Source organism: Myxocyprinus asiaticus, chromosome 46 (assembly GCF_019703515.2).
Source record: "Myxocyprinus asiaticus isolate MX2 ecotype Aquarium Trade chromosome 46, UBuf_Myxa_2, whole genome shotgun sequence".
NCBI lineage: Eukaryota > Metazoa > Chordata > Actinopteri > Cypriniformes > Catostomidae > Myxocyprinus > Myxocyprinus asiaticus.
The window spans coordinates 23,354,046-23,377,389 of NC_059389.1; the positions used below are offsets into that span (position 1 = coordinate 23,354,046).

The following is a 23,344-nucleotide window of genomic DNA, read 5'->3' on the forward strand; positions in this document are numbered from 1 at the left end:
AACCGAACCCGTCCCTTCCCGGGCACCATAAGTGGTAAAGACAGTTCCTCATATGTGATATGCAGATGCGGACTGGCCACATGGAGAACCGGGACTTTTCCCGAACGGGCGGCGATGGTTTCTATGTAAAAATCCAGGGTCGATTTCTCTTCCCAATCCGCCCCTGGTGATATGTGATGTTGCACTAAGAAGTTGCCATCTGATTTTACTGAAAGTGAGTCAAATGCAAGGAAGACTACGTAATTCAACTCTTCACCACTAGATGTCAGGCCTGTAGCAAAACTAACATTGTGCATAATTACCATTTAATTTAATACTCAACCTCCTTCAGAAGAGTGCACTATCCGATACAAATACAGAGCGTTTACGTATTGTCGCCCAATGTGTACTTTGAAGTGAATGAAAGACAAATCTGGAACAATAAAATTAGAATTGCTTCAGAAATACTGATGAAAATTTGACGTAGTTTTTCAGCAATTCTAATTTAATTTATTATGATGCAATATTCATTTGTTTATAAATACTGTATTTTCGTTAAAATGCCAATAAATAGTCACTTCATGTATCACTCGTGTTTAAATCCTAACACAGGCAGCTCTCTGTACAGACTCTGTGTCCCTTTAATCTACGGATCAGAGAGCTGACGTCTGCTAACCCCCTGGGCCACGGGCTCCCATTGGCTGGAGGTGACGTCAGTTGCATTTTTCCCCTCCAGAACCATGACCTCATCCTTAGTTCATTTATAGTGCCTAAGTGCACTTTTCCCATTGGCTAAGGTCTACTATTGCTAATCTATCTATTTCGCCACGCGTTACTAGCTGGCCCAGATACAATATAGGCTAATGAATGAGGTTTGATGATTTTATTCGCACATGACAGTAGGACAGGCTCAACCAGACTTATGATTATATACACTAGTGACGTCTATTGGCGAATGGCTTCCTATCGGAGTACAGTGCCCTACATGGAGACCAGCTGAAATATTCGGGATCAGGGTAAACTGAGGTGAGTACAGGGTATGAAAGGGGCGTACTGTTATTTGAGACATTATATTCACAGTAGGACTGTGCATATGGGTTTATTTGATGATAGTCAAACAGCAACTGTAGTTTTGGAGATGGACGTACTTGCGTGTGTCGACCACTAGTCGTTTGTCTACATGAGGGCAAGAATGTCTCTCAATGACATTTAAACTAGACTGTAGTAATAATATCAGGAGTCGATTTTGCATTATCAATTGCATACAGTTTTTAAACGAACTTATTGCTGAATAGGATATTGCATCATATTATGCATTGGCTATCGTAAGAAATGAAGGATTAAATGTTTCTCTTGTGCAGGTTTGATTGAGGGTTGACACCAATATGTTAACATTGCAGCATGCTGGTAGCTTTGTTATTACAGCCCTTTGAATGGCCAGCAACCGATTTATGTAGCTGGCTACATTTGAAAGGCGAATGAATTTCCACCCCATATATATATATATATATATATATATATATATATATATATATATATATATATATATATATATATATTTATATATATACGTTTGGCTTGCAATAGGTCATTAATTGATATTACAATATAATAATAATTTTATAGTAATATTGATGTTATATTATAAGCTATAAACATATTAATAATATGTCATATTAAAGTGATCACTTTAAAGGTGAAGTGTGTGAGAGTAATATCTTTATTTATTTATTTACTTGGGCTTGTATTAGGTCCTAAATTCATATTAAAATGAGACAACAACAACAATAATATTAATAATGATAATAATAATAATAATAATAATAATAATAATAATAATAATTTAATAATCTATAAACGTATTATATGAAAAATATGTCATTATATAGTGATAATCTTATAGTGTGTAATTTTTCCCCTAAAAATAAAAAAAATAGCTTTTTTTAATTTTTAATTATTTATTTATTTATTTATTTATTTATTTATTTATTTATTTTGGCTTGTATTAGGTCATTAATTGATATTGAAATGAGAAAAGGTTACAACAACAACAATAATATTAATAATTATAATTGAATAATAATTAGATTTGTTATATTATAATCTATATACATATTAATTAGCAATATATTTAAATAACAACAGCAGCAACGATAATAATACTGTTAAGAATAAAAAAAGATGTTACTACTTTCAGTATTGGTGCTATATTAAAAAAAAAATTCTGTCAATTCATGCCAATGAAACAACATGCCGATAAATAGCCTACTGTTTGCTCACTGTATAGTGTTCGTTGGATTGAAAATTTCACATATACAGTGACTTACACTCAAATAACATATCTAATTTGTTATTAGCTGTTATGGGCAATTAGCTAGATGCTTTTCTAAAATTTCAACATTTTCTAACATTTTCTAAAACCACTTAATAGACAGACAGACAGATAGATATATTTCAAATAATTATATGATTCATATGCCATGCATAATTACTTTGATATGTAGTTATGTGAGCTTTGAATGTTGTAAACTATATGTTACTATCTAAATATTTTACTTAGTAATTTAGATTTAAATAAAGGCATAATATATATATTATTCTTCATTATTATTCAGCAGTAGTAAGCAGTCTACACAGTGCCATAGTGCATCATCACTCATAAGGCAGACCTGGAGATGGATGTGGCAGTTCAGAGTAGTAGTGTGCATTACTCTGACCCTGGACAGAGCATTAATCTCAGTGGCTGTCACAGTTTAGGCCCATGGAAAACTGCTCATCACTTGCAGTTACCAAGCCAATGGTAAGCAGCCATTGAAAAGGAATGGAGAACTTGGATGTTTCTAGAGGTTGCCTGATCTTGCTGAGCTGAGACCAGTTTAGTGGCTTTTCTTATAATGGTTTGGATTTGGGTGAGTGCACATGGTAGTAGATCCTCTCAAAAAGATAACTCTTATGTCAGAGAGTGTTGACTGTCTCAGGGTACAGTATGTTTGCAAGGATTCTTTGTTATTGCATGTATAAGTGCATTGATCAGCAACAGCAACACTGTAATATATTTTTGTACACGTCATGATTTGAAATGTCTTCCAATTAAATGTCTAACTAAAAACTTTTTTGTGGCATAATATAAAAGACAGATTGGCCCTTGTAAATCAAAACTAGTTTATCAGAACAGATGATATCATTACAACAATGATTAACTAATGCATGTAGGTTTAGAGTGAACAATGTTTTATATCAACATGCGTATGGCACAGAGTCCAAATAAGTGATGTCATCCATATAGTTAATGAATAACCCGGATTAGGATATTTTGGTTTCCTTTTTACTCCATTCAAATGTTTGTTCACAGTTGTTCAGGTGCAATATGTCATTATAAAGTGATTACTGCCACTTTTTTTATGTTAGAATACATTCTCATTCCCCAACTTAATATGCAGAGACAACTATAAGTAAGCAATTTGTATGCTGATTTTAAAAAAACAGTGAAAAAGCTTTGGCTTTGTGGTGCTTTTAAAACATTAGTTTGAGCATCCCGACCAGCCCAACACAGGAACATTGAGTGCATTTACATGCAAAGTCATAAACCAATTATGCTTAATAAGCCAAAAAGGTGTATGGTTGTAATTGCTTTCCTTTATTGGGGTAAGGTCATAAATGGTTTAAGCATAAAGGTAGATTTTTGCCCATTACCCCGATTTTGCGCTGCATGTAAACACCTTTACCGGTGTTCTTACTGGCTTATCCAATGTGCGCAAGTGTTGTGCGCATGCTGTCATGCAGTTTTGATGTGAAATCTGTTCAAGAAAACAGTTTGTAATCTCTTTGAGAACACTAGAAATCTGTTCAAGAAAACAGTTTGTAATCTCTTTGAGAACACTAGAAATCTGTTCAAGAAAACGTCATGGTTACTTGTGTAACCTCCGTTCCCTGATGGAGGGAACGAGACATTGTGTCGATGTAGTGACACTAGGGGTCACTCTTGGGAGCCCGAGACACCTCTGGTCTTTGATAAAAGGCCAATGAAAATTGGCGAGTGGTATTTGCATGCCACTCCCCCGGACATACGGGTATAAAAGGAGCTGGTATGCAACCACTCATTCAGGTTTTATGATGAGGAGCCGATATAAGGTCCGGCCATTACAGCAGGTAGTTCAGCATTGTGGCAGGAGGGACACAACGTCTCGTTCCCTCCATCAGGGAATGGAGGTTACACAAGTAACCATGACATTCCCTATCTATCACTCACTCGATGTTGTGTCGATGTAGTGACACTTGGGGTCCCTATATGAAATGCCAAAACTGGCTGAACTGTGTTACGTGAACTGGCAGTGTGTGGTGGGCAGACTACTGTGTGCCTCATAGCCAGTACACCAGGTTGACACATAACCTCCCCCAACATAGTTATGAGTGTCGAACGGCCCTTTGGGGACAAGTCGACTACCCAAGAGATAGAGACAGGCTTAGCCCAGTTGTGGCCTCTTTTCCCCTTCTCTTTTTTCCACTCCCTAAAAAAGAAAGGGGATTATCCGACTGGGCCACCAGGTCTAGTCGGGGGGTGTCCCTCCCAAGGGGAAGACACCGCGGAGATCACACCTCGCCCAAAGAGAGAGGGGGATATTTAAGTGGAAGGATACGTCACATGGTCTTTCCAACCATGTGGAGAGTCTTCAAGGTAGATCCTGCCCAATGGGGGAGGAGTTACTAAAAACATGGAGACTGGGGCAGTGGGGCTCTGCCCAAGGAAGACGCAGTTTGCCAACAGGGAAACGAATTAGCGGAAGATATATATCGCATGGGGTTAGCCTTACAGGGAACCGCCACATGCGTAGCACCTACCCCAGAACAGGGCTCTTAGTTATCACATGTACTGGGCCGGCAGCGAGTCTCTCCGAAAACTCGACTGCCACAGGGCTCGGAGGAAGTCAACCAGGGAACAAAACTTGTGAACACTACTGGGAATTAATGGCGCACGTCTTCAGCTCAAAAGGAGATGGAAGGCGCTATGTGCAAGCGATACACCTGGCCGGCTATCCCGGGCTTATCCGCTTGTATTGCGTGCCACTACCTGGGATGAAACCGGTTCCACCCGGAGGTTGTAAAACCTTGCAAAGGTGTTGGGTGTTGCCCAGCCCGCTGCTCTGCAAATGTCTGTTTGAGAGGCACCCCTGGCCAGGGCCCAGGAAGCCGCTACACCCCTGGTAGAATGGGCTCATAGCCCTACTGGGGCCGGCATGTCCTGGGCATGATATGCCATAGTTATGGCGTCAATGAGCCAGTGGGCGATCCTCTGCTTGGAGACAGCGCTTCCTTTCCGCTGTGCACCAAAGCAGACAAAGAGCTGCTCAGAGATTCGATGCGAAAAGCGCGCACCAGACACAGCAACGACAGGGCTGGGTCTGCCTCCTCCTGGGGCAGCGCTTGCAGGTTCACCACCTGGTCCCTAAAAGGGATGGTGGGAACCTTGGGCACATAGCCCGGTCGGGGTCTCAGGATCACGTGAGAGTAACCTGGACCGAACTGCAGGCACGTTTCGCTGACAGAGAAGGCTTGCAGTTCTCCTACCCTCTTGATGGAAGTGAGTGCAGTCAGGAGGGCAGTCTTCAAGGAGAGTGCCTTAAGCTCGGCTGACTGCAAAGGCTCAAAGGGGGCTCTCTGTAGACAAAATCTATTCAAGAAAACAGTTTGTAATCTGTTTGAGAAAACACAAAATTTGTTCAAGAAAACAGTTTGTAATCTGTTCGAGAAAACGCAAAATCTGTTCAAGAAAACAGTTTGTAATCTGTTCCAGAAATGCAAACTGTTCACGAAAACAGTTTGTAATCTCTTCGAGAAAATCCTAAATCTGTTTTAGAAAACAGTTTGTAATCTGTTTGAGAAAACATGAAATCTGTTCAAGAAAAAGTTTTTAATCTGTTCTTGAAAACACAAAATCTGTTCAAGAAAACAGTTTGTAATCTGTTCGAGAAAACGCAAAATCTGTTCAAGAAAACAGTTTGTAATCTGTTCGAGAAAACTAGAAATCTGTTCAAGAAAACGAGAAATCTGTTCACGAAAACAATTTGTAATCTGTTGAGAAAACGAGAAATCTATTCAAGAAAACACAAAATCTGTTTTTGAGAAAACAGTTTGTAAACTATTAAAACAAAAAAGTTTTCGAGAAACATGATTTGGAACTATTGAAACGTTATTTTTGAAATTCTGTTTAGTGATACTAGTGGAGCAGAAAATTAACACACTTCACCTTTTAAATCAGATGTGTTTTAAAGGTGTTTGTTAAACATTGCACAGGCTTGGTTTGCTTTAACGGGGTGTTTGAGCTACAGAAAGAAGCTCCAAGCCCTTTCAACCTGATTGTTTTTTTGTAATTTCTTGAAATTCTTTCCTGCTTTGGGATGTGCAGAAGAGCCTCCGCAACCTCTCTGCATGCCCAGTCACCTTTTTTCTTTTCCCTCTTTTAAATTATGTTTCCATGGCAACTGTGTAATCTCCACTTTAGCATTTTGCGGTACTGTTTATGTCGCTGTTTCGAGGGAGTCATATAAATATTAAAGCAAATATGCATAAAAGGAATGATGATTATTGAGTGCATAGCTTGCAACTAAAATAAAGTGTGCCACACCTTGTCACCTTGGAAACGGCAAAGTATTTGAGCACGTTAGACAGGTGTCTGCATAATACTACATAATAATGAATGGTAGTGCTCACTTGGTGCTCACGGTGGGATGAACACCTTATTTCCACTTAGACAGTGTTGAACTGCAATGCACAGCCTAGTGCCCCCCTGCCTCCATGGTGCAACTTGCAGCCTGAATTGTCAAGCAGAAGGAACACATTAGACACATGCATCATCAGCCTTACGATGCTCTGATGTGCTTCCACTTCTCTGCCGACTTCTATGTTGCATCCCGCAGGCCACGGAGGGGCTGTTGTCATTTTATCGATCAGCCCGAGCACAGGAGAGGTTACAGCAGGGTTTTCTTTTCTCAAAGGTGTGGCTGTTCTTCTTCCCTGTGGAGAGATCGAAAAGATGATGGTAAGGAGGTGGTTTTGGTCTCTGGTGGCTTGTTGGGTGTCTGGAATCCTGCATGTGATTGTGTTCAGGTGAAATGCAGGTTATGGTTACTTATGTTGACTGGGAACTGGGATCAAAGGCGTCCATGTTGGGATGCTGGTTGCGTGAGGTTGGTGCACAGCGAGCTGTCGCTTGTAGCTGCACTGCACTGGGTTTGTTAATGTGGATGTTATGATTATGAGCTGGTTTATTATGAAACTGATGGATGATGATTGACTTCAAACTGTTTGGAATGAAACAGTCAATCTAAAGTGAAATACAGATTGCATGTGTGTCCTTGTTTATGTTCTTAAACTTTCTGTCTAAATGCTTGTTTTGGATCTGTTTACGCAATATATTTCTATATAACATAAATATAACAATATAACATAAATTCCTTTTATTGATATTCCTGAAGTTGTATAATATTTATGTACATAGATGTGTGTGAATGTCTGTGTGTGTGTGTACATCACTGCATGGCATGCATTGCACTGCAGATGCAGATCTAAATGTTGCAGCATCACCCTCCCTTAATGCAGTCGCAGTCTGCATGAGAGAGAGACAATAAAAAAGTCTGAAAGTAAAAAAATAAAATAAAAAAAACCCCTGTATTTTACTGAAAATATAAATGTGTGCTAAAATACGTCACTATATGCATGAGAGAGAGACAATAAAAAAGTCTGAAAGTTAAAAAATTTTATACAATTTTAAAACTGTATTTTACTGAAACTATAAATGTGTCCTAAAATATGAACAAAAGCTAAATAAAATTACTGAGAAAAGTCTTGTTTTTCCATTGTTTTTAAACTTTAATTTAATTTAATTTCGTTGTTGAATGATCTGATTTAATCTCCCAAGCCTGACTTTAGACTATTGGGGGAAAATTCACTAAACAATGGCGGCAATTTTGACCATGGTATTTCAGTGGAAAAACCTGCGTCTTTTTAACTAACCACCCGCAATCTAGTTTAAGCATGTGCTATCAGCAATTAAATAGCGTTGCGTCTCAAGTATTTAAATTTAGTCATTGTCATTCCTTTTTATTTCCGCCTCCTTTTTATTTAAATTAGGCTCATTATAGATTGTGCCTCATTCACCAAACTCCATGGTATTTGCCCGTTGCAATTTACATCGCGCGATTACCGCCTGAGGAAAGCAGACAGTAAACTTAGTATTAAAAAAAAGATGTGTTTGTGTACATTTTCTATTGATCTAGAAAACAGTTATTTATAAAATAATGATCAGATGATGGAGAAGAGCATTATAACCTGTTTCGGCATGTTGAAGAGATGATTCGGGTGTCTGGAACACAGAAGTGGAGTGATGCTGTACAGTCCTATAACCTAGTATTCAGAACTGGCCCACAAGGAATTGCGCATGCAAATTGTGTTCAGCAGAATTTTTGTGGGTGCATTTTGTGCCTTTGCCTGATCTGCATAATTCCTTTAGTGAATCGGGCACTAAACCAGTGCAGACAAAGCGTGCAAATATACAACAATGCAAAATTAATTCTTAGTGATTTTTAAATTTGAATTTTAAAGGATGAAAATATACTGAAATAAAATTTTTAAATTAAAATGCTGAAACATAATTAAAATGAAACAAAAACTTGTCATTTTCCAAAAAAACAAAAAACAAAACTGAAACTAAAACTATTCATCAACAATTAAAACTAAATAAAAACTAAACTGAAATTGAAGATATAAATACAAATGGAAATAATGAAATAAAAAACCCTGCTTACAGTCTGGTACTTGGCAGACTGTTGATAGAGAAAATCTTATCCTGATCATCTGCTTAACCAGAAGTTGCAACTTAATATCTCTGCTAGAAGCTCACTAAAGCATGGTAATGCTGCAACACCGTATGTTGAAGACAGCAAGAATGCATTTTTTGTGAGGAAACTTGTTATATGAGAGTTCTAAACAAGCAGAATTTGCCTGGTTTAAGGAGCAAGCTTACATTCTTTAGCTTTCACTTTTGGTGTAACCTTCCATTAGTAAGACAGAGGAAGGAACCCGCCAACACCTTGTATTTTTTATGACTGGTATGCCGGAGAGTAGACTTTGGAGGTAAATCTCGAATAAATTTTATATATATATATTTTTTGCATTCTGTTGGAATTTAACAGTTACATTTGGGACATCCCTAGTCATAATTGATATACATCTATATGACAAAGATTATTTTAATAATTAAACCCACTGCAATGATGCTATTGCAAAGCTATAGTTTTCTCATCCTTGATTGGCTCTTCGTGTTGTCTTTAAGATTGAAGCTTTCTTAATGTCACCGAATACTGAATGCTCTGAATGTTCCTGCCCTTTCAGGCCTGATCAACATGTCATCCGACTCATACAGTCATAAACAACATCTTTCTCTCTCTGCCTTTCTATTCAATCCATCCAACTCAGATGCACATAAACAAATGCAAATACAATGAACAAAAAAACATTTCAGTCTGCCAAGTAGAATATTTAGGCTAAATGTGCCCATGCAGTAAAAGGATTATTGAAAGACTACATATGAACCTTGCAGCCAAGGCTATAAATGGCACATATTTTCCAGTCTTGTTACATAATCTGTATTAGTTCTGTGTCTTAATGTCACATCCTCTTTGCCTATAATATAAACCATGTAAAGATTGCTGAACTAGGATCAGTTTTGTCAAAACAGCACAGACCTGCCGAGGCATGGACTCTACAAGACCACTGAAGGTATCCTGTGGTATCTGGCTCCAAGACATTAGCAGCAGATCCTTAAAGTCCTGTAAGTTGTGAGGCGGAGCCACCGTGGATTGGACTTGTTGGTCCAGCACATCCCACAAATGCTCAATCGGATAGAGATCTGGGGAATTTGGAGGCCAGGGCAACAGCTTGAACTCTTCATCATGTTCCTCAAACCATTCCCGAACAATGTGTGCCGTGTGGCAGGGCGCATTATCCTGCTAAAAGAGGCCATTGACATCAGGGAATACCATTTCCATGAAGGGTCTGGTCTACAAAGATGTTTAGGTAGGTGGCACGTGTCAAATTGACGTCCACATGAATGGCAAAGAAACCCAGTGTTTCCCAGCAGGATATTGGCCAGATTATCACACTCCCTCCACTGGCTTGTCATCTTCCCACAGTGTATCCTGGTGCCATCACTTCCTCAGGTAAATGGTGCACACGTACACGGCCACCCACGAGATGTAAAAGAAAACAGAACTCATCGGACCAGGCAACCTTCTTCCACTGCTCAAAGGTCCAGTTCCGACACTCGTGTGCCCATTGTAGGTGCTTTCGACGGTGGGCAGGGGTCATTATGGGTACTCTGACTGGTCTGAGGTGGCTACGCAGCCCCATACACAGCAGGGTACGATGCACTGTGTGTTGTGACACATTCCTCCCATAACCACCATTAAAATTTTCGGTGACTTGTACCACAGTAGACCTTCTGTTGGTTCGGACCAGATGAAATAGCCTTCTTTGCCCTTGTGCATTGATGAGCCTTGGGTGCCCAACACCCTGTCGCCGGTTTGTGGCTGCTGTACGGGGGCACCCCACAAGCCTTTCCATTTCAGAAATGCTCTGACCCAGTTGTCTGGCCATAACAATTTGGCTCTTGTCAAAGTCACTCAGGTCTTTACTCCTGCCCATTTCTCCTGCTTTCAACATGTTGACTATGAGAACTGATTATTCGCTTACCATCTAATCTACACAGACCTTGACATGTGGCCTTGTTAGGAGATGATCAACATTATCAGTGTAAATTTAACCTTAAAATAAATGTGTATAGGCCCACATTATGGCCTTGTGAGTTCATTGGTTACCTTTACAAAAATTTACCATGGCAACCCTAGATTCCATAGAACATACCATAGTTACATCAGTTTTTGTGACAATAAAACTATGGCAACTTGTTATCAATCATTAGGGGTGGGCGGTATGATCATATGATCGTGGTTTGAGTAATTTTTAGGGCTTTTGATTTAACATCTTAATTCAGTGCAATAACATTATAAGAAAAAATTAGAATAACATGTTAAAAAAACTAACGCAATTTATCATGTCCCCGGACCGTAATAAGGAATATTCTTACCATCGGAGCAATTCAAGCAATTCAATTGAAGCTTGAAGTACCACCTTCGTGTTTTCTGCAGGGAACAGTAAGTGCAACTCCAGCTGTGTAGGCAACAAACAACATACTAAGTTTTAAACTATGTGTAACTTGACACAGTGTCCTAAAACTGTGTTTATGACACAACGCAACCAAAGTGAGATGCTCCAAAAGCGTCTGTCGGATGCATGTTCATAGATGTTTCATTAGAAAAGCCCTTATAATAAGTCAACCTCAGACAGATTGACAAATTCAATTGCAAAATGGATTGTTGTGGACTTTAGGCCAGTGATAGGCCTATGTTCAGTGATATGGAAATAAACAATAAATTGCCTCTTAAGCCACTTTTTGTATTGTCTTATCAATTCTGTAATTGTCTGCCAAAATAATGTAATGCATTTTAATTATCTGAATTATATTTATTGTAAATATAATATTTAGAGCTGTCAGAATTAAAACGTTAATGCATGTGATTAATTAAAATGTTCCACATATTATTTTTTCATAATCACGATTAACGTATTTACCGTTAATACTGCATAAACACTTGTTGGGAGGGCGGAACCTTTGTAATTTGTCAATGTGTCCGCCCGGAGTCATTACATTGACACACACACCACAAACACACACAACAGCGCTTTCCTGTCAGTGATAAAATGATGGAGGAAAGGAGCTCTTAGTGCTATTTGATATACAAAACAAGCCCAGATGGGTCTTGTGATAGAAATCAAGTATTTTTCAGTCTATATAAGGTGCATTTGAATTACCACAGAAACACTCCACGTCTTAACTATCACCAAAACGCAGAATGACACATTTTTGTCTGCAAGCGCTTTTCAAGTGGAGTTCAAAGTGACGCTTGACACTGGCCTTGACACACTGGCGTGAATCATGGACACAGCTTCACGACTGCTGTAAGAAGACAGATCTGTGCCAGGAAAAGCCACAATCTAACAGCAGATTAATATTGTGGAGGATGAGAGTTTAAGAGATTTAATGCCCATTGCAACAAATATGCAACCTATGGGGGGACTAGTTCTTTCAATTAGTCAAACTCCCTCTTAGACTTTGAAAACTGTGGAAGGCTTTGTTTGGAAAATGTTAATAAAGCATTATATTGCTACATTTCTTTTTTTCCTAAGATGGAAATAAATGCATTTTGACAGGAAATGAAGTATATATGGTGTTTCAAATGTATATGTGCCATAGTACACAGTATAGTGACATAGTATATATGTCATAAATTCAGCATTTTCAAAATCAGTGATTAATCCTGATTAACTACAAAAAATTATGCGATTAATCGTGATGAAAATTTTTAGTCGCCTGACAGCACTAATAATATTTAATTATATTTCATTATAATTGTGTAGTTATTTAAATATAATTATCTATAATTATTTAATCATTAAATATCTAATTATTTTTATTTGTGGGGGTTTTGTCGACAAATATTAATATTTGCCAATCTTTTCTATTAATTCGATTGATTAATTGGCATACCATTTAATAAATTCAATTAAAAATCTTAATCGATTGACAGCCCTAGTAATTTTATATCACAACAACAGTATATATCACACATCATCACTGTAAAAAGTGGTAACCTGCAATTGTAACCTTCAGGAGTGATTTCTACCTGATATAACCCTTAAAACTCTTAAAATTACTTTTGTTAGTGTAATGTATTCAGGTTAATTCAGTGATATTAAATCATATATTTTTCGTGGAATAAAACCAGTTTAATTAGATGTTAAAGCAAATTTCTTTTAATCAAAATTTTTCAGTGTAATTATTTTTGCTGGAAATTCAGTAAAAATGTATATATATATATATATTAAATTACCATGAGGTGATGCCTATTTTTGTATAATCCAGTGAATTAAATACTTTAGAAATGAAAGGTACCTCATCTCATTTGATTATTTTCTCTTATAGTTTGTAACTTGATGGACGCAAACAAAAATATACAAGTCTGGTCAGTGCAAAATAGCTTCACATTGTTTAATTCTTGTACAGTAGTTAAAAACTAAACGCTCAAAGCAGTAACACTAATATGATAAAACAGAAAGTTCTGACTTGAGTTCTTCGTCACACGTGCAAATAAAGTTATTTTCCCCAATGATAACTGCGCCAATATATCTACTGCATTATAAACAGTATAGCTAAATTTCTGCCAGTTGGCACATTTCTACTGTAACTCTGTATGTACCATCATACCTCCTAGTTACCAATGTCATCATAAAAGGTATAAGTAACAGACAGATTCTGAATGCTTTTTACACTGTTTGGAATTTATTATGATCATAATTTATAATGATTTTACAATAAAAACAGTAACTGTAGTAACTGTGGTATTTTGTCGAAAACTGTGGTTACACTGTAAAAATATTTTTGTCAGGTAACCTAAAAATGGCCCCATGTGGGAATATTCTAAATTAACTAGTTTTATTCAAGTCATAATTTACTTAATCTGAATAAATCAACCTCAATAATTTAGGTTGTTCCAACAAAAAGTCATTTTTACTGGTCAGATCAAGAAGAATTAGCACTTTAAGGTATCAACTGCAGGAAAAAACTTTTTACAGTGTATTCTTGAGTAAAGAGTATTAAGAGCTCAGATAATTAAATGATTAATTATCCTAGTGATCATAGTCAAATCAAATGATCAAATTGCTTCAAGCAAAAATGTTTGCACTGTGATATTCAGTAACTCTGTACTTCATGCTTTAGTGTTTGTTTGTTTGATGACGGCTGGAGAGATAAGAATAGGTGTTATGATCACAGAGGATACATGAGAGGAGGCACTTGATGAATTTATTGAAGATTTTATTGTGAGAGCAGATGCTACTCAGGCTGCAGCTGGCTTCCATATTCCCAAAGCTTAGTTTGCCATAACTGACGGTTCCTGTTCCATGAGTGTCTGTAAGGCATAAACATACTTTGTGCAAATACTCTAATGTAGACAGGAATGCTTGACCAACGCATTGCAAGCATGCTGTCCCATTGTACGTACTTAAGATGCGTTCTTGGGTTACTGTAGCAGTAATAAACCTCAGTACGTAAGAAGGCCATAGAGTTATCTGTGTATTTTTATTCAGGTAGCTAGCTATAAACATGCCGTTATCTAAAATAAACTAACTTGCTAAGCAAGATTCTCTTTGCTCATCCAAGACAGTAGTTGATCTGAAAAATTACCACAAAAGAAGATATGCTAATATGCTAATCCTTGCCGCAACACGCACTTGCTTTAAGTCATGAATTCCGATCTGACACATTTTGGAATGTAATCGCACATGAAATCGAGCTAGCTTTCGTAGCTAGAAACACTGCATTCATGTACTTGCACAGAATGTGTTTTGTGCCTAAAGATGTTTGAAACATATTTACATTCACTGTTTAATCTTTGTTGTAGTAATTGTACATATGCATGTATATCACCTTGTACACTGATAAGAACAATCAGGAACAAACTTGTTTTTAAAGAGGTCTGTGTAGTTTTTCCTTACAGGAGGTTGTAAAGCACAAATAAGGAACAACAACTAAGCAAAAAGACAACCCATGGTTCCTATGGTCATGGGAAACCTTGTAATATCTGGGAATTCATCCAGACATTGAAATGAAAAGTTGTTAGAATTCACTGAATATATAGTAATTACACATTTTTCTAGTTAAGTTTGAGTTTTAAAACATTTAATTGATGTTGTTCTTTGAGCAATTCGTTGTTGTGCCACATTCAAATCTTAGTACGTTTTTTGTCTAACTGTAGATATTTGAACAATAAAATGTATAACTATTTAAATCAATTGGATTCCTAGGATTGCTGCCTGTCAGAGAAATGAAAATCTCTGCCAGCAATCTTTATAAAATACGTTTTAAAATTCCTCATCCAAAAATCAAGAATGACTGTAAAAGTCATGGAAATTAAGGTAAAAAGGGTGGGAACCCACTAAACAAGATGCGCATTGCCCATTTATGATCGATGGTGATGTGCTGTCTATAAAACGGTTGTCTTTGTTTTTTCCAGAGACAGCATGTGCACCTTGATGTCTTGCTGTGAGCCGTGTCAGTGATTTGATCATCACTGATCCACTGCCTCTGCCCTGGTCGTCTTTGTGAGCAACCCTCATCCAGAGAGGGCTTCTGGGTACTTCCATGGTGGGGGAGAAGGGCCGTTGCAAAGCCATGGATATTAAGCGCCTGGCTGGTTTGCTCCAGCGTGGGGCGGGCCGCTTGCTGGTCATCGATAGTCGGACGTTCTCAGAGTTCAACGCGTCACACGTGCACGGTGCTGTTAACGTCTGCTGCTCCAAACTGGTCAAGAGGAGACTTCAGCAGGACAAGGTGTCAGTAACCGAGCTCCTGCAACCCAACGGAAAGGTCAAGGTATCAAGTGTGTGATTGAGAGTGTGTGTGTGTGTGTGTGTGTGTGTAGAAGAGTCTATGATATGTACGTGTTTGCGCTGAAAAGAATGGCTAAATTAAAATAATCATGGTTCATCAAGGAGATCAATGTCAGTATGTGGACAATGGCTACCTTTGAAGTGTTCAATTTACAGTTCTGTTAGTTTTGTGTGGACTTCACAACCATGTCACTTCACAATACTGTAATGAATTAATGTATACTTGTGAACACTCATTAAAGAGTCCCTGCATTGGCACCAGCCTGCAACAACTGCAATTAAATTCATACGCACATATACTATTTGACACTTCCTTATGTAAAATAATTTTGTAATTAGGAGTAGTAGTCAACAGTTAGTTTGAAGTCAGAGAAGAAGTTTAAGTAGGTCAGACTGGATCAGAAGTCTTCTAACAGCTACCCTTGATCTTCCCAGATTGCGGCATTATACATTTGGAAGACTACTATTACTTTATTGGTTAACAGAGGCTCTGAAACTGGAGACTTGAGTTGTTCATGGCTTCTACATCGAATATCACATCATTTTTTTCCCGCCTGCCTGGCATGCCAAGTCTTTATATTTTTAGGCACTCTGTGAAACTGACAGAACTCTTTGGGGAAAATCCAAGCAACGACAGATGTCACGTAAAACTCCATGCCACAGCTGATGAGGTCAATGTCCAAAACTGATCCAGTGATCCATGATTTGTGCTTCTCGCTTTCTGAAAATGGCATAGCATAGCGAGCATGTATCAATCACACCAATGACTTATTAAAGCCCTACACTGCAGACACTCTCAAATTCTTGCTTTTAGTTGATGGGGACCTTTGTGAAGGTGTAGATATGGCTTATCTTGGTACAAGAAACCAACTCTATTTTAGAGATATAATAAATATATTATATAGAAAAATGTTCTTACAAGTTTAACTGTTGTCTTCTGGGTTTGTATGTAATAGGGATTCATTAATTAATTAACATTATTTAACAATTTAACACCTCTTGGTACTTTTGTCTGAATTGTGCACTTCTCCTATAGCTTTAGATTCATCTGTGTCTTAAAGTCTACATGAAATGGCATTTGCAACCTGTTTTACTTCTGTAATGTGATGTATTTCAGAGTGAAACAAATTATTCAATCAGAAAAAAAATAAATAAATAAAATAAAACGCAGGGCAGGGCGTATACCAATCTTGCCTTATCCCAGTGGTAGCCCTTTTTTCTTTCTAAATTAATCGTAATTTGCTTCTATTGCCTTTACTTATATTAAAGTTAACTATTGGCAAGAAGGTGGCGTTACAAAAATTAGTTATTATAACAGTGGCATTACATAAATAGCTATTGGTTATTTTTCCCAACTGCCTGGTGTAGGTGATGCCAACCAAAAAGGAAAGTGTTATCAGAGATGGAGCAGTTGACACATATTGATGAATGATTCTGAAGACAAATTTTTTTTTCTTTAGAATGAATGTGATGAATCATGCACATTAAGTGCAGGTAAATTGTACAAAAGTAAATTGTGTCAATTGTGATTACACGTTGACTTTAAATTAACCTGAAAAGTATGTTGTTGGCCTTAAGCATGTCAGCTCCTGGTCTTTGTTTGCTATTTAATTCTAAAATTATGCATTTTGATCTGCTGGCCAAAACCAACACCATTTGAACACAACAGAGTGGCACTGTTTTCCTGGGTCACTCTTTTACTACTTTCCCCATTTCTTTCCACAGCTGAGCCTAGTGGCTGTGTGGCTTTTATTATCTCCCTTAGTGTAGAGGATCACGCTCGTGTTTAATGCAAGTCCTTGATAAAGCTGGAGCTATGTGGGTGTGGGGGAGGAGGTAGGATGGGGCGAATTCTGGAAACTCTTTGTTATTGGATAAGCATGACATCATAATCTTTAGTGTGGCCACTGGCAGAGTGCTAGCTGAGAACGTGCAAATCATCTACATGACTTGCACAGGATTCAGACAACCAACTCCTGCCCAAATGCTTTGGACAAGTAATGACATTACTGCAACCTAAGGCTACCAGTGTGGTCCACTGTGAGTGTAAACAAAGGGTAAGAAGTGAAAGAGAGCATTAATGGATGGGCAGCACACATCCGCACTGAGATTATGCCCGAGGTCCCCCAAGGCTCAGTGTTTGGCCCATTTCAGATTACATCAGCGGAAGGCACCATATGCACCCAATTGCCTGGCCTGCATTGTAAATGGGTCATTGTTAAGTGCAGTAGATAGAGTGCAATGGTACAGGAGTAGGACTTCCTCTGCAGTGACGAACAGTCTTGGCTTATGGTAATCTGTGCTGCTGAATGTTCCATTGAGCTGGTACTGACAGATGGCTCTGTGGTGGCCCAGAGCGAAGACAGCTACATAGGCAGATCTGAAGGGCATAGTGATTCAACAATAGCCTAAGAAAGGAAGATAATTCTCCAAGACCTGACTACATAACTTTGTCATGTACTAACTTGTACTTTGTAGAACATCACCCTTTCAAAATATCACTGTTTGTAACACTGCAGCTCAAAATTTTACAAAACAACTATCTTCTAATTTTCTGAAGAAAATATGAGTGGTGCTTGCCCCTGCAAAACACACCTCCATGATGGTTGAAAGGGTGTTGCTATGAGGTTACCAACCGTTCAGATTAGTTTTCGGTGTGTCGCGAAGGGTTGCTAGAATATTCTGGATGGTTATAGAAGTATTCATAAGCCTTTCGTTGGGTGTACCTGGGTGGATTCTAGGTGGTTGCGTACTGTCCCAAGTCAAAAGAACTCTATACTATTCTGTTCCCTAGAAACAGCACAGGTCCCTCCTTCAATGTAAGTCTATAGGATTTTTTATTTTTTTTTTGGTAATTTTATCATTTGCCAGGGGAAAATTTTACATGTTTAGAAATTGAAGAATGGGAGAAATTGGAACACCAATGCTACCAATGCTGATTTTATTTTGAATGGCTCCGACATTGTTCACTATGTCCTGATCTGTCCACTGAACATAGTGCAAAGGGACAGAGGACACACTTGTCAACAAGTTAAATTGTAATAAATGTGCTGGTTGAGAATTGAATGGCCCTGGTCTAATGTTCTTCTCACAAAGATGTATGTGAGACTGACAGGTGATATGACTAGAAATCAAATGTGTCATTTCTTTAAATCATGCTGATGTCATGGCATGCAAACTAAATATATTACAGATCTCTGCAGTGAACTTTAGATCATTCTGTGGCTCTTGGAAAATGTAGCTCTTCGTCTTTCTGGGTGACACCTAGCTATTACTGAACCTCTGTAAGGCTTGGTTTAGTAATAAGTGGGCACCTAATTACAACCCGATAGCACTTCTCTGGGTGACTTTGCCTATGTTAGAAATAGCTTACTACCATACTATACTTACTATTTCTTCAGTATACTTTATATATACTGTGCCAAAATGCAGCACTCAATAGAAAACACTGTGAGGAATACAGTATTCCACAATGCAATGACTGCCTTATTTCAATTTCGGCTGAAAAGTGCCCTTGCGCTCCTCGCGCTCCTCGTCTCACCCACACTTACACATGCTCACACACACACACACACACACACACACACACACACACACACACACACACACACACACAAACACAACCTTGTTACTCCAATGCCGAAAAGCAACGCATCCTCCGTTGCTAGTTCTAAAGTGATGTTTTCGAACTAGCAACGAAGGCTTGAGCTGTATCAAAGTTAGAACCACTTGATTAATAAAACTTCCATATTATCTGAAATATCTGTGGGAAACACCCTTGCGCTCCCCCTCTCTTAAGCTCTCACACATGTGGACACTATGGGTGTGACGATACACTTAGCTCACGAGACGAGACGATACACGATACTGGGTTCACGAGAACGAGACGAGACGATATTTTAACACTAAATACACTACTGGTCAAAAGTTTTGAAACACTTACTCATTCTTTATTATAATGTTTTTCTTCACATTTTAGAATAATAGTAAAGCCATCAAAACTATGGAATACATAAATGGAACTATGGGAATTATGTTGTGACTAAACAAAATCCAAAATATATAAAAACGATGTTATATTTTAGCATCTTCAAAGTAGTCACCCTTTGCTTAGAATTTGCAGACATGTACTCTTGACATTTTCTCAACTTCTTTAGGTATCACCCTGGGATGATTTTTAAACAGTATTGAAGGAGTTCTCATCTATGTTGGGCACTTATTGGCTGCTTTTCATTATTATTTGGTCCAAGTCATCAATTTTAAAACTTTTTTTTATAATAAATATTAGTTTTGTAATGAAATAAATTAATATGGTGGCACAATTATATTTTTGTCTACAAAACTCATTTCAAACATTTAAGCATACGCCTTCAGATCAAAAGATTTTTAAGATCATGAGAAACATTTCAGTCAAGTGTTTCAAAACTTTTGACCGGTAGTGTAAATGACTGGAAAAATAGTCTTTTATTCGACTGAAAGTCACAAAATGCAAAACATCTTGTAATGAATGTCACTTCAGTTCTACTTTCTGAGTATGAATTATCATATTCAGTAAAAGACAGAACAATATGCAAGCACTGTAAAAGGTTTTGCCACAAACTCAACTGACTGGCTTCTCTCCTGTATGATTTCACATGAGTCTCTTCAGACCTGGTTGATTTTAGTTGAGAGCTGCGGTGGTTCTGTAGGTGTCTTTGCATAGTGCTTTTGTTAGCCGCGGTGTACGGCACTATTTACGTACAGTGCTTACATATTGGCTGTATCTCGTTTGGAAGGCTGCGTCCTCCAGAGGTCGCATTTGTCGGCCGCATACGTCATCAAGGCTGTCTAATTTTTTTTTTATATTATTGGGAATGCAAAAAAGGTTAACAATTGTTTAAATGTAAGTGCATATACATAAAAGCATTGACAATAGATAAAAAATAAGAAAAAGAAAGACAAAAAAAAAGAAAAAATGAAACGAGACAAATAATATTTGATAAATGCTTCCTCTGGAGAACGCAGCCTTCCAAACGAGACACAGCCTTTGTTCGTGTCTTGTCTGTCACTCTGTCGCCGTTTATTGTATCCACCGGGTACCTAAAATGCTGCCACACAAACGATTTAAAAGTGGCGGTGGCATCTTCTATGCTAATTTCACCCTCGCACTCCATCATGCTGATATCGTGAGACAGCTTTTCACCTCAACGAGAAATATCGTCACGTTTTAATATCGCGAGATCTCGTGGCACGGGATCTCGTCACACCCCTAGTGGACACACATAAATTATACGCATTATGCACACATTTACTTGCTAGCGAACAACAGAGCCGTCATGTCAGCGCACACCTGCATCTCAGTGGGGTTGAAAACAGTTGTTAAGGTTTACATCGGAGAAGCTATATACAAAAATGTAGACACTTGCTGCTGCTGAGAAGTGCTTAAAATTATATCTTGGCGATTTTGAAGCGATGTTACTTCTGACGAGAGCTGCAACAAAAAAGATAATCCCAGAAGTAATCACTCAGTTTCTGAGTTTCTCTCTTTCGATCACTCAAACATAAAAACATAAAAACACACACACACACACAAACACACACACTACCTTATTACTCCAATAAGTGCTCCAATAAAGCAGCGCAAGCATCGCAATCCTCCATTGTTAGTTCTAATGTGACGTTTTCGAACTAGCAACGAAGGCCTGAGCTTTATCAAAGCAAGACTCTGAATCCATGGCAGAAGAAAGTAGTTCCACTCACAAGAGCATTTTGGGGACGAAAACTAGAAAATGTCTTGAGATAAAACCCTGAACGATGTCTTAAGGTGTGGTAAAATAATGCACACTCAAGGTGTAATGGTCATGACGTGCAAGCATTACCACCTCGGGTGTACACTATTTTTAGATGATTCAACGGTCCGTCGTCAAATATTCCTTACATATACAGTATATACTGTATATATACTGTATATGCAACGAATACGCATCCTGCGTGGACTAGTTCTTTTAAGCAGTCAACCACCCACTTAGACCTTCGAAAATGTTTAATTATACTTGAATTTGTGCTATTTTAGTGCTGTTCTATCTTTGTACTGTGAAAGGCTTTGTTTTAAAAATAAACATTTGATTAATAAATATTATTGTTACATACTTTTTTCTTAAGAAGGAACTAAATGCATTTTGACAGGTATACATCAAGAATCCTGTATATAGAGTCAAATTTCAGCACAAAAAAAAAAACATATATATACACACACACACACAACATACAGTATATATAATAAATACAACATTAAGGCTGTCGATTTAACGTATTAATTCTATGAAAAATAACGCATTAACAAAATGTACTCAATTAAACTCTCTGACCCGTATGTAAATTCCGTAATAAAAAGTATTTTCCTACCATCAGAGCAATTCAAGCTTGAACTGCATGTAACTTTGTGTTTTTACGAGCCGCATCAGAAGGGGGTGATCAGTGCACCTCGTCAAACCTCACAAGCAGCACAACCACAAAATGAGAGCTGGTCACACAGGACGCATTCTTGACAGCTAGATGAAGCACAACAGAATACAGGGATCTCGAGACGCAATTTTAAAAGTTTCAGCTACTTTTAACTAGGGCTGTCAATCGATTAAAATTTGTAATCGTATTAATTCAGTGGTATGCCAATTAATGAATTGAATTAATCACAATTAATCACATATACAAATATTTGCTGAGAAAACCCCTCAAATAACTATAATTCAATATATAATGATGAAATAATTATAAATAGTTATTTAAATTATTGCAAATAATATATATATATATATATATATATATATATATATACACACACACACAGTGCATTCAGAAAGTATTCAGACCCCTTCATTTCTTTCACATTTTGTTATGTTTCTTTGTTAAAATACTTTTTTTTTTTTTTTTTTTTACATCAATCTATACTCCATACCCCATAATGACAAAGCAAAAACAAGATTTTTGATAACTTTGCAAATTTATTAAAAAGAAAAATTAAAATATCACATTGACATAAGTATTCGGACCCTTAAAGGAATAGTTCACCCAAAAATGAAAATTTGCTGATAATTTACTCACCCTCAGGCCATCCAAGATGTATCTGAGTTTCTTTCTTCATCAAAACAGAATTTAAGACTTTTAGGATTTCATTTCTGGCCTCCTCCTTTAAACAATGCAAGTGAATGTACTCCATTTTTTGACAGTGCAAAATGCATATTTAGGGTGCATCAAAATAATCCACACGACTCCAGTCAACAAATAAAGTTCTTCTGAACACAATTGATTGATTATTTTGAGAAACAAAACAATACTTACATACTTTTTAACTACAAATGTTAGCTTCCATACATCTCTGTAATGTGCGCTCATGAGAGGGATGACGTAAGCTCGTTGGTAAGGTTACACGTCACGTGGAGGAGGAGTCAGGAAGCGCATCATTGTTTACAATAGAAACTTGCACAGAGCACAGACCAAGTGCCGTTCACAAACTAAAACAGTCCAAAACAATTTCAAAACAATATAAAATAAAATAAAAAATCATTTCCAAATAATAATAATACAAAACAATGTAAACAATGACGCGCTTCCTGACTCCTCCTCCACGTGATGCGTGACCTTACCAACGAGCTTACGTCATGTCTTCTTGGAGAATTTGCCATAGTTCTTCTATCTATTTAGGCTGTCTCCATTGCTTCTGTCTCTTTATGTAATCTCAGACAGGCTCGATGTTCAGTGGGGGGCTTTGTGAGGGCCATGACATCTGTTGCAGGGCTCCCTGTTCTTCTGTTCTATTTTTTTCTAT

General features: G+C 37.6%; 1 protein-coding gene across 1 annotated transcript in view; it reads left to right on the forward strand.

Annotated features, from left to right (window-relative positions):
- The first annotated feature begins 789 nt into the window (after window positions 1-789).
- The window catches only part of LOC127436188 (dual specificity protein phosphatase 8-like), a 62,722-nt gene continuing 40,167 nt past the window's right edge, over window positions 790-23,344 (forward strand). Inside the window, exons 1-2 of the mRNA XM_051690189.1 lie at window positions 790-1,005; window positions 15,165-15,523. Coding sequence (XP_051546149.1) covers window positions 15,293-15,523 — 231 coding nt within the window. The 5' untranslated portion in view covers window positions 790-1,005; window positions 15,165-15,292. The remainder of the gene's footprint in view (window positions 1,006-15,164; window positions 15,524-23,344) is intronic.